The 13,344-nt window shown below is 42.7% G+C and overlaps 1 protein-coding gene across 1 annotated transcript in view; it reads left to right on the forward strand.

Moving 5' to 3' along the window:
• Window positions 1–869: 869 nt before the first annotated feature.
• The window catches only part of adgra1b (adhesion G protein-coupled receptor A1b), a 148,543-nt gene continuing 136,068 nt past the window's right edge, over window positions 870–13,344 (forward strand). Inside the window, exon 1 of the mRNA XM_076035670.1 lies at window positions 870–1,459. Coding sequence (XP_075891785.1) covers window positions 1,236–1,459 — 224 coding nt within the window. The 5' untranslated portion in view covers window positions 870–1,235. The remainder of the gene's footprint in view (window positions 1,460–13,344) is intronic.

The following is a 13,344-nucleotide window of genomic DNA, read 5'->3' on the forward strand; positions in this document are numbered from 1 at the left end:
GTTTGCAATCATGTCCCTACAGCCTCCCACCACAGCCAACCCGAAATACACGCATATATGTCACCGGCACCCCTTAATGAGCACGTTTTTTTTTTTGTTATTTTTTTTTTTCATTTTAAACAATTTTCTCATGAGAGAGAAAAAAAAATTCAACCTATTTCCTATTAAAGGGTCGAGCCTCAAATTCTTCTAATTCCTTCCTATGAAACACTCGCAGGAGTCGCCAATGTGGTGATTCAGAAATGAATTCAAGGTTTGGGTCATATTCAGTTTGTATACATGTCCTGCAAAGTGGAGACAAACACTTGGGCTGCAGCTGTCCCTGCAGCAAATGAAGACTCCGAGAGTAACAGCACTTTTTTTTTTTTTATCAGCTGTTAATGATGTTTGTGTGTGGCAACAAATGTCTCTCTCACACACACACACACACACACACACACACACACACACATACACACACACTGCTGTGGGGGACTTCCAGGGTAGCTCGGAGGTGGCGCGGTGGACAAATCCGGTAATTAAGCAGCATTGGATCATATTATTACCCTAGAGATTAATAGTTATGTGAAAGGCTGCGAGCGCACACGCACACACGCGCGCACACGCACACACACACACTAGCAGCCTGATCGGTCGCGGCTTTGCGTGCGTCGCTGTCGGCTGTCAAAGACGGTGAGACAGCCGGCTCGCCGATCCGTTTAGGAGTTGAAAAGTTTGGAGCCTCGGCGGGGAGGGACTTTGTGGACGCTGCGCAACAAGTCCGAGGGCGCAAGAAGTGAATGAAGGGAGTGACGACAGGACACGCGTAGTCACAGACAGCCAGGGGGACGGGATCTACAGCAGATTGGATACGTTAAGACGTTTTTCTTTGTTTTTTTTATTTTTGAAATCTCGACCTTACGTGTGTTCGATTTGCGCCGCGGTTCGACGCGGATGCGTCACGGGGAAAGTTGCTTTTAAAGCGCGCCGCCGATCGAACCTCGCTCGCAACGCAGCAGCAGCAGCAGTAAGATGCACTTTCACGAGAACAGAGAATGACACATTTACGGCCCGGTACGTCCATCAGCCAAATCCCCCGCAGGTTGAATCTCCAAGAGTAGCCCCCGCCCACCCGACGAGGTCGCGGAAGTTTTGCGCGCGGCAGGTGACCGAGATGCGAGCTCGTGGAGGGAGGATATGACCTGACAGGGTAGCGCGTGTTTCTGGAGAGGCTCTCCCCTCACCGCTCTCCAAACATGAGAGCATGCCCGATCTGGCTGTGGCTTCTGGTCGGACTGTGGGAGTCGAGCCTGAGCCACCGGAACTGTCCGGACCTGATCGTCGACAGCTGCCACTGCTCGGCGGAGAGGTCCAAGGAACTGAGCAGGCAGCAGCACGTCCGAGTCAAAGTCGTGTGCGACGACGTGGACCTGATGGACACGCTGCAGCCGAGCTTCCTGCCCAACAGAACCGTGTCATTGTGAGTATGTAGCCAGAGCCAAATGGACTCCATCAATCACGTACTTGGTGTGGAGAGTATTAAAATGTCACTCTTGGGAAAAATATACTTGTCAAGTAATCTGACGTTGACTTTTTTGGTGGTGGTGGTGGTGGTGGTGGGATGTGTGGGTGGGTGGGTGGTGGACTAATACATTTCCAAGATTTGGACAGCCTTCTGTCCAGTGGATGAATGAGGAGGGCCTGAGTTCTGTAGGCTCTCTCTCTCTCTCCCTGTGTGTGTGTGTGTGTGTGTGTGTGTGTGTGTGTGTGTGTGTATACCTAGGCCTTAAAATATTGCTGATATCTTTACTTGTCCAATGATAATAACAATAATAATAATAATGATAATAATAATAATAATAATAATAATAATAATAATAATAATTATTATTATTATCATTATTATTGTTATTATTATTATTGTTGTTATTATTATTATTATTATTATTATCATTATTATTATTATTATTAGTAGTAGACCAAGGTCGTTTCAAAACAACAAACAAGTGTCCCACCGTCCTCTCTGGCCTTCAGCCGATCCCCAAAACCCACAATTGAGATGCAGTCCCTGCCTGCAAATCTACGTCACCTTGGTGCTGGTTGTTGCTTCTGACTGCAGGAGCCTTCAGCAAACTTTATTTGCATCGCATTCAAAGTTATTCAAAACACAGATTCCGGGCTTAGACGCCAGCAAACCTCCCTTAATGTTTGTCTGTGGCCGTCTCCTAGATGACATGGGGTGCACACACACACGCACACACACACACACACACACACACACACACACACACACACACACACACACAGTTCATGTTACAGATGCACAGATTGACGGCTAGATTAATAGATTGATAGATTGATAGATAGGTGTATTCTTAGAAAGTGGAGGTGTGACTTCCGAGTGTGAAAGCAAAATGCAGCGTCTCCCGACAAGTTTTACCTCCAGTCATTCCCAGGCGAGAGCGCCACTGATTAATGGGAGCACTTTGCTTACTGCAATTAGTTTGGAGTGCCATTTGCCGCCGTGCATAGGTGGAGGGGTTGCCTTTTGTTCACTTGCAGAGAGAGCAGTTGAAAGCTTTGTTTTATTTCCCTCGTTCACCAGCCTGCATATAATGACAAAGTTTAATTTTCAAAGTAGCTTCCAATGATTAAATAAAGAGAGACGGAGACAGACTCAAAGCTTTCTTTTGAAAGTGTGCAGTCAGTGTCACAGCGTGGAGCACCTGCCTCCCGTCAACACCTGAGGTTGTGTGATTGACCGTCAAACTGCTTTTAATGAGCCTACTGCTGATGCAGCCTCCATTCCTTGGTGCACTGTGCTACAGAGGTAGGAGCTGTAGCTGGCCAGGAAGCAGTTTTCCTGCATTAGGAAACGTGACCTTTGTCGGGCTTGAAGTGGCCTCCCTGCTTGCTCTTTTGTTTAGGCGTGCTGTGCAAATAAATATCAAGGGAAGTATGCACATACTGGTCCTTCCCAGCGGACTGACCCACAAATCTCCCTGACTCCCGACACCTATGTGACTCCGAAGACCTTTTTCTCAGCAACAGCAACTCAAAGTGTGCTCAAGTTCAAGCGCTCTTATCAACGCTCCTCTGCTTCGTTCGACTTTTGCAGCTGTCTGTACAATTTCTGCTGCAAATGATGCAGCAATGATGCCAAAACCTTACAAATGCCGAGAAACATGGATTTGAAATGAAAGAAGGAAGGAATACTGGCACAACATCTACGTTCATAGTTCTGCTTTCCTTTTAGAGTTCTAACGGTTCTCCTTATCATTAGTGTCCATTGCCTGGGTTCCTGGAGGAGTTTAGGAGTGAGGATGATTACTTTTTGACATTTTAATGTCCACGGTGCAATAAAGCTGCCTCTTTTATGATGAGGTAGAGCAGTTTGAATTGTAGCCAAGACCTGCCCGTTTGTGATTCCCAATCAAGAGAGCTCCCGATGTCCAGGGGAGAACAGAGACGGGCTGTGAGAGAGACATTGGGACAGTATGATGACAGCTTGTTAAAAGGTTTGTCGCTGAGACTGTGGCTGTGTGAGATTATTTTTATTTTTTTGGCACAGTGATCATGCAGCTTCAGCCAAGAGCTGAGTGGACAATAAAGCAGGAGTGGTTACAAAACAGCCTGTGCACTGGACATAATTTGCTGCTGCACTTGTAACTGCAGAAACAATAGTACAGAACTCCATTTCAGTCAACAAACATGCACAGCACTTTGCTGTGCATGTTTAATGATTGTTCAGAACGACTTTTTAAATAAACACGTCATAATACGTAGGCTAACATGGACACACGCAGGATTGGCCTGTGTTTGCATCATCCGAGAAGGGAAGGAAAGTAGTGTTTTATTTCTTTGAGGTTGTTTATAGTTGTTTTGAGAAATTCAAAAATACTACAAGTGCACAATTTTGTACGTTAGTCAAGTGAGATTACTGTTATTTCAAAAATAACATTACTCAAGTAGAAGTAAAATAGTAATCACCCAAGTTATTGCATGAGTAAGAGTAAAAACTGGAGAAAAACCAGCTCAAGTCCTGAGTAACTGTTGAAAAACCTCTGATTTATTTGTGAACAAGTTTTAAGCCAGACAAAAGTAAAGTTATTTTGTAATGTGTGTAATGTGATTTTATGAATATATATATATTTTTTTTATCATATTATATTAATATTACTTTGTTTGATTGGTTACATGGTGGTGTCTTTGACAGAAGTCCCTTTCGCCGACAAAAAATAATTGATGCATGGGGTGGGAGGTGGGGGTGGGACTGATGTGTAGAAAAACAAATGGGTAAAAAAGAAAACTAGTGAGCTCAGTAGCAGAGTAAACTGAGTAAGAGTTTGGACAGTACTCAAGTAAAATTAAAAACCATAGTGACTTAACTCTAACAATTGATCCTGAACTTATTTAAGTGAATGTAACAGAGTAAGTGTAAGTCGTTATGACATACCTCTTTGACTTTGAAGGTTGTTAAGCCCCTATTTGCTTCTTTTATCACTTTAAATACTGTGGGGCAACTACACTACAAGGTGAGTCGCCAGATAATTAAGCACCAGACAAACGGATGAAAAAAAAGAAGTCAAATTGGCTGCCATCAGATTACCAGAACTGCCCCATCTCCTCAGCCAATGCCTCTCCAAAGGAAAATAAAAAAGTACAAAGGATCAACTGTGACCAACACAATGGATCAGTGCAAATAGTTTCAGTGCAAGTCAGGTTATGTGGCTCACTTCTACATGTTTATTGTCTCAGTGACGATGGCAAGGTTAACCTCATAGGTATTGTGTGCAAAAAATAGATAGGACATGTTCTGAGCAGACATTAAGGAGTGGGTTTATAACTAGCTAGCTTAGCTAACTAATTTGACATATATTTGTCATATTTTAGCCAAAGCCCTTGGCGATCATATACAAAATAGAATGTCTCTGTTTTACACGGTTTGGTTGGAAAAAAAAACGGCGGCAGCGCACCCATTCATTGTGTACGTGCTACCGCAACGCAACAGGTCCGCTGTAAAGGGAGATTCCCTAACACCTCGTGTCCTGTGAAAGTAACATATCCGGTGTGTTCCCCTCTCTAAGCTGCACAGTAAATGCGGAACTAAGTGGACTGGTGGAAGACTCAATGTTTGGTGCCTCGATAATAATAACAACGCCCACGGTAAGAGGATTGACTCTGTTAAAGTACAACTATAAAGACTTAGGTGGCCTACTCTTTTTTTTGTTCATTCTCTTTTCTTCTTTTTTTCATCTGCAAGCAACCCTTCCAAGTTTGTGTAAACTTGGCTGCTTGCAAAACTCCAATCGCCCCATGTGGGACTAATAAAGGAGTATCTTATCTTATCTTATCTTACCACCCTGAAATTACGCTTCGTTTCAGTACGAAACAGTTGAGCCATATCGTGCATGTGATAAAAACCCACTCTCAGCAAGCAACAGCACTTCCCATGCAGGGGATGTTGGGAATTGCGAGGCCAGATCGAACCTGAAGATCTTTTGTATCTTCCTAGGACTGTTCCTGGACACTCTGTCGCGCGGCAGTGCGCATTGCTCCGCTCTCGTCCTCTGCTGAAACGTCGTTCTCATTTTAACATGACATGTAATTGTATGTTCCTGTTTGTGTTTCGGCACATTAACCAAAACCACAAACTCTTTTGGATAAACTTAGATAGGGATCTATCTCACATGGTACTGTTTCAGAGGCTCACTCTTATTTGACCCCCTTATTGGATGGTTGTGAAAACATCGTAAGTAAGGGACTGCCTGGGGCAAAGCTGTTCCAAGTGGGCTTCCCTGGATGGGAAGTTCAGCATTTTGGCAAATTCGGCTGTAGTCATAATACTTGTAGTCAAATTAGCATTTTCATTCCCTTTGGTTATCATCAGTGGCAGTTGTTTTGATATCTGGGAGGCAGGAGAGTACACAACCCATCAACTCCAAGTTGTTGCCTGCACCATCGAATAATAATGCAACATTATGAATTACTTTCATGTTTCGTGCAGCTGTTCCCGTCATCAAAACAACGTTTGAGAAGAAGTGGACACCTGATTATGAACTTTGTAATGAAAAGCGAGGACAATTTATTTATTTATTTTTTTTCACAAACCAAGACCCAGAACATTATTTTTGAGCTGAAAATCAAGTAAATAAATCTGGCACTGTCTGAGGTACCACTTTGTTACTCTGACCAGTGGTTTACTCACAAAAGTAGTTTCAAGTATTTGTTTCATGTGTTGTATTACATAACTATACATAATTATTTCATAGCGTGTTGGATTATCCTGGACATAATTGCAACATAACTCTGTTCCCCATATCTCAAAACAGCCGCCTTCATCCGAACTTCTTTTCCGTGGTTTTCAGGACTTTGGTTGAAGCATGGTCCTGAATTTATTTTCCATAAGTGGCTTTGAATATTCGAAGCACCAGTTCAACTTTCTTGTGAAACCAAAGTTATTAATAGTCCTTGTGAACCTGCTTGTAGTTCCATCAATAGCGCGATCAGACAAGTTAAGTCACCTTTGTCTTAAAATGGCTCTTTGCATAAGCTAATTCTTTTGTACTGCTATAAATATAATTCTGTTTCCTCCTCCTCCCTCTGTTCCTCACCCTTTTTTCCCTTTTAGCGCAATTGCTCTTGGGCTTTTTTCCTCATCCGTCTTGCTTCTGTTTGTGTTCTACCCTCCTCAGACTTCTGAGCACTTCAGCATAAATATTTCATTGATGTGCACACATCGCTCCGTCCTTATTCTCCTGTGCATTACTTTTGCTGACAACCCCCCTCGTGACTGCAACAAAGAAGTCTGACACATGGAGCGTAAAATGCCTTGAAATGACACAGTCACACACACACACACACACATGCTAACTAGCTGTTATTTCACAAGATACATATGACCACAAATGTCCCCACGACACTAGGTTACATCTTATGCCTCATGCTTTGAGGACTGAGAGAGTATCTCTCTCTCTCTCTCTCTCTCTCTCTCTCCAACCGTATGGTTGCTTCTTGTTCTGTTTTTTCTTGCTTATCTGCCTCGATATGAAAGGTTTCTTTAAAAAAAAAAAAGAAAAGAGAAAAGTTCATCCTGAAAAGAGTGCATTCTTCAATATCCAAAGTCTTTTAAATCCCAGAGGGTCTAATACTTTTATATCCCAGCACTTTCCCCTTTGCTGTAGCCAAAGCCAAGAACATTTACCTTGGGGTTATTTGTGCACTCGAGAACCCTAAGGTCAGTTACAATCAGTAATACTGCAGCATGCAAGAAGCTGCCAGTCTCCTTAATAAGCAGGTATTGATTTGGGTCTTTACTAGCAAAGGTTTAGCTTTTGTCAAGGTGTCTTCCAGGTTTCTAGGGATGGGTATTGATATATTACTCAGAGCTAGTGCAGGTTCAGTGACCTTCATATCGGCTTCACTTGATTAGTTTTGCACCGGACGACAATGAATCACTGGTCGAGAGTTTGTGACCACGGCTGGTGCGGTTGGGGTGGAGGGGGGGTGGTGGTGGTGGTGGTGGTGGTGGGAGAAACGGCAGACTTACCATTTAAAAAAACCATAGAAGCGGTAAAATACTGCGTCTGCCAGGTTCATAACAGCACACTTTCACTTAATATTGAACATATTAATCAAAAGTTTTATGTATACTGGGACTTAGTTCTTGATATTTGGCATAATATTACTATTGTGTGAGTGTGTTTTTGTGTTTATGTGTGTGTGAACTTTAAAGTGTGTGTAGTAGGGATGGGCGATATGGACTAAAAGTTTTATCTAGATCATTTCTGGCATTTATCGCGATAACGATAAAAGTGACGATAAAAAATATAAAACAATTCAACTCCATGTTTTGGGATTTTTTTTTGAAACCGCACTTGAAACAAAAAAAAAAACGCTTTGACACGAAGCTGTATTTAAAAACAAACAAACAAACGAACAAACCAAAAAAAAAAATCCTGTTTACACGGATACGCTGGAAACGACTGAAAACGATGTAGTACTTATGCCCGGCCTGGTGTAACGCCAAAAGTTTATTCCCTGAAGGCGGAAGAAGAAGAAGAACGCCTGAAGCACGCCGTGTTTGCAGAAGCAGTAGCTCGCTAAAAACAAGCGCCGCAGAGAACAGAAAGAAAGATCGCTCCTGAAAGAAGACGGTGCGGATAAACAACAAGAGTTGAACGTCTGCTTCGAGTTACTTTAGAACACAAAGCCTGAAAAGGTCCATGCTAAAATTGACTCGGGAGTCGTTCCAGTAAACGTTTGCTAACATTTTTGCGTTTCCTGCCCCAACATCCCGGTCCGCCGACCCAAAAGAAAATAAATAAAAAGTAAAACAGGATGAAGACGATCTATTCTCGAGCACGGTGGGTACCGTGCTTGTTATTGTGCGACACATGAGCTGCCGGCTGCCAGCAGCAAGTGCGTAATTAATTACATCATCAACAAGAGTTTATCGTTATTACCGCGATATGACACATTCTTACCGCGGTAACATTTTTTGACGTCGCAAACGCCGATACATCGCCCATCCCTAGTGTGTAGCAGAGTCCACCCATCTCTTACGGCCTCCTCTTAAACAACAACTTCAATGCAGCCAAGCATTGGCCAGCTCTGATAGCAAAGGCTTTTGATACTGCAGGTATGTGTGATCTTTCTTCCTGCTTCTGGACATTGGCAGGTCGAAGTTGGAATTTTTACATGTTAAGTAGATATTCTACGTTACTCTTCACATACCACTGGCATAAGCACGTTTATGCTGTTAAATTATAACATAATAACATAATATTCCAAATCATTCCGTTACGTTCCATTCCATTGCCTCACCCGGCCGTCACCATTTTTGGGAGGCAGAAGAAACACAACGGCTTTGAGGGTGGAACCGGCATCTGTCTTCGGTTGCTGTAACTAACCTCAGGCAGCTGTCGCTGAGGTATCAGTGCCCTTTTTTGACATCAGAAAGGGTTGCTATCCTACGAAAGAGAATGAGGGCCACAAGAAGAGAAAAGAAGTATTACATTTATTTCAGTTTTCATTTTGATTTTTAAGTTGAAATGTCGTGAATATGGTCAAAATTTCGTGAAAAAGGTTGACGTAAAAAAAAAAAGGACATGTGAATAAAGTAGAAATTTCATTGATAAAATTGACGTAAATAAAATGGAAATTGGTGAGTAGAACGGATGGATGGTGGATTAACTTAGTTACCCACAGTTAAAAGTAAACTCGAAAACAGGTGTATCCCACAAGGTTCACCCACAGTAATCAGGAAACTGGCAAAAACGGAAGTACTCCACTAGACTTGTGCGCAGAGCCTTTCGACTTCATTCTCGACATTTTGACTTACTTCACGTTGACATTAATTGCAAAATTTTGATTTTATTCAGCCCTGCGATGAACTGGCGACTTGTCCAGGGTGTCACCCTGCCTTCGCCCTAAGACAGCTGGGATAGGATCCAGCAGACCCCCGTGACTCTGAGCTCGGGAAGAAGCGGGTATAGAAGATGAATGAATGAATGATTTTATTCAGAAAATGTTGTCGTTTTTACGTCAACTTTATTCTCGAAATTCTGACTTTAATCTCTATTAAATAATTCTATATTCTTATATTGGAAAAAAAAATGATCTTAATTTTTTTCTCTTCTTGTGGCCCTAAAGCTCTTCCATATTATGCAGAACTGCTTCTTTAAGCTTAAACTTTTGTTTCTCAAAAACCCAAAAAAAAAAAAAAAAAAATGCACGAGGAGAATAACCAATTAAAATGTACTTTTCATTGACAGATCAGAGGCAGAAATTAATGTTTGAAAAGACTGGTTAAGTGAATGTTGCATAATAAATGACACCAGAGTTTGAATTCCATAAGTGAAAGAACAACCCTCTCCATTCTTTATGCAACAAAGTACAAAAAGTCTAATGATTTTTTAATGGCCAAGTATCTATGTTAGTGTGTCACAGAGGCAGCAGGGATTTGAGTGTGTGTGTGTGTGTGTGTATGTATGCGGCATGTCTGTGGATGTTGTACCGGTAGATTTTGTCTTCACATCTGCACTGTGAAGGTTTGCACAGAGGCGAGATGACTATCTCTGTCGTGCTTAAACAGACCTCGGAAGGTAAGGCCTGAAGAAATGCCTGGTTATGCTCCAAAGTCAATATTAGTCGATATGAAATATTGTTTTGGTTAACTCAGTCTCGAAACTCTAGCCTGTAAAATAACAGAGGGTTCTTACTGTTTAAAAAAGTGTCTTGGAACTCCGAAGCCCGGCAGATGTAACTATACATTGCCATCCTAACTCCACTCCATCCTCATAATTGTTGCGTTGGACGTTGGTGGATGTTTAGGCTATTTCTGACGGTGTTCTCCGGTAATAATATAGTTGGAGGTCTGGCCTGCACAGCAGATCCCTTACTTTTCAGTTGGACCTCACAGGAATACTGCAGCTGTGCTGTGAATGCAGAGTGAAAGCCAGCACTCCTGTTTTGGGGAAGAAACGGCGCACATACTTTAGCCCACTGTAACAATTCCGAAAGTATTCTAAAAGCAAATTATAAAAAAAAAAAAACACTTCTTTCTTTCTCAACAAAACAATGACCATGACATTTTCTTGAAATCTTTTAGTTTTATTTTTTTCTATTTGCACTATTGAGACAATGAGTTAGACAATGCTCACATTGACCGGCAAACTGTTCGCAGTGGTTGTGGGTGATTAGGACAAGAGATCATTCAACAATGATTTATCTATCTGAAACAAATGAAAGCTGCTGCTTTCAATTGCTGTTAGCCTCGTTGTAATTGCTATTCAGTGCATTTCCTCACAGCTCTCCCCACAAAGATTAGCTAGCGTTAGTTGAGCATTGACGAAGAGGTTGTTTGCATTCTTCCGTCTAGTTAAAGTAAGTTCAGCTACCAAGATGCCACATGCTCCTGAGGATTAACTGTCAGTGTTGATTAAAGTTACATGTAAATATATTGTTTGTCTGACTGAGAAAGTAGACAGCGCTGTTTCTAGTTGAGAGGCATCCGTAAGAATTCTTGTAGAAGAAGAGATGTGATCAGGTTTCTGAATTTAGATCTTCAGCAAAAATATTTGATTCACATGAGATATTTTTTTAAGGCCACATTTATCGTACGTCACATAAAGTGGAAAGTTATACATACAGATGTAATATGGCTCCAAATTACAATCATGACTCACAGTCTCTTTATTTTGCAGGTTTATTGCGTCCATCTGGCCAGCTCATGGGTCAACGCAAGAGGCAACTCCAAAAAATTCCACTGGGACAATACTAAATCTTTGCTCTCATTAAACAGATTATCTACAGATGGCAAAATTGATAATGCAAACAAAGAGTTGGATGGTTTCTTCAGAAGTTTTGTCACGGGCTGTTTACATAATGTCCACTTCTTTTTTTTCCCCTGCCATTTCCTGGACGTTACGCAGAAGCCTCGGACAGGCATGCAGAGGTCGCGGTGCAGACACACACAGACACAAACGCGTGCACGCACACACACACACACACACACACATGTGCAGCTCAGCACAGGACACGCTTGAGTTTGCACAAACAGAGGCAGCCTGTCCCTGAGTGGGACGTCCGCCCTCGACTGGAGGCGTCGGGCTCTGGGGAACAGAAGGGAGACGTGGGACTAAACACAGTGACAGCTAAGGTGCCACATGATCTTAGCACTGACTGCCCTCACATTGCCACTCCTGTGTTCCCCCCCCCCCCAACAACTTCAGCTGTTGGTGTTTTGGGAGTGTGTTTGCGTTCAATTCACCTTTATGAATGAATCAGTTGACCTTTTTTTTTTTCCCTTCCATGGATGCGTAGAAATGTGTGAAACGTTTGCGAAAATGTACCCACCCGACCTTCCAAGATGCCTCCCTAATTGACTGCCTGTAAATCTAAACGGTCCATTGCCACACAGCTTTTGGTTTTGTGATTGATTTGTGGCAGAATGGAGGCATTTTTCACAAGCTCTGCCACTTGTTTGAGTTCTATTTGCTGATCACAGCCTTTTGAGAATACTCGGTCAAGTAGCAGCTGTAACTGGGCCGTGACATGACTGTGTGGGGTGTCTGTGCAAGCTGAACCAAGTCCTAAATAGAGATGTGAAAGTGTCAGGCAAGCTAGCATTCACCCACATTTTGCATAATTACTGCTGACTTCTGACTAGTATGTCTTATCTTAACAAACTAACAATGCACTTGTGTAAAGATGTAGAATTCGACATTCTATGTTGATACCATGGAGGATCTGGTGGATGTGGAGGCGTTAGAAATAATTTCATAGGATTTTACTGTGGCAGAATCAATCTTTCTCTCGTTTGCCCCGTTGAAGTTTATTTCCAATATTGTGCTCATAATTAAACACATTCTAGTTTCACACCACTAGGCTCCACCATGTCCATCTCCCAACAGTGTGTAGACTCAACAACTCGGTTTTGACTTTTTTTTTGTTTGCCTCATATTTTCAACGCCACATCAATTTTGCGAGGACAAAGTTGAGCATAGGGCGACACGGTGGCGCAGTGCTTCGCGCTGCCGCCTCACAGCAAGAAGGTCGTGGGTTCGATTCCAGGGGGCCCGGGCCTGAGACCTTTCTGCATGGGGTTTGCATGTTCTCCCTGTGTCTGCGTGGGTTCTCGCCGGGTTCTCCGGCTTCCTCCCACACTCCAAAAACATGCATGTGAGGTCAATTGAACACTCTAAATTGTCCGTAGGTGTGCATGTGAGTGTGAATGGTTGTTTGTTTCTATGTGGCCCTGCGATGAACTGGCGACTTGTCCAGGGTGTCACCCTACCTTCGCCCTAAGACAGCTGGGATAGGCTCCAGCAGACCCCCGTCACCCTGAATAGGAATAAGTGGCTATAGAAGATGAAGATGAATATGCTCATATACGCTCGCTTGTTTTATAAGCCTTTCAAAAGAACATATCAAAGGAATGAATTATAAGCATTAAAACCATTAAGTCCTTTGCTGATTTAAGAAGGTCATTTATTGCTTGCTGTTTTTCAGGTTCAGTCAGTTTCAGTCTGCCACCTGCTTTCTGCCAAATATTTTTAATCTGAACAAAAGAAGCTGAGTAATTCAAACGTTGTCAGTGCATTTGGGGCAGGCCTAAATGTAAATGCAATTTCAGTGGTTTGACGAAAATTTGCTGACACAAGTGAGTCTCCGAGCCCTTCATTGAGAGGTGACTTCCTATCTTGCGATCCTGCCTTTCCTGCCAAGACAAGTGCATCCATTTGCGTGCGGGGGATTGGGGTGGGGTGAGACGGCCGCCTTCCCCAAATTCCAACACGCAGAACAGAAGCGGGACTGCCCTCTTCAAAATGACAGGACAATTTCGATATAAAACAGCATTTT

This window comes from Nelusetta ayraudi, unplaced genomic scaffold (assembly GCF_046127955.1).
Source record: "Nelusetta ayraudi isolate G7.1 ecotype Tasmania unplaced genomic scaffold, CSIRO-AGI_Nayr_v1 ptg000045l, whole genome shotgun sequence".
NCBI classification, from domain to species: Eukaryota; Metazoa; Chordata; class Actinopteri; order Tetraodontiformes; family Monacanthidae; genus Nelusetta; species Nelusetta ayraudi.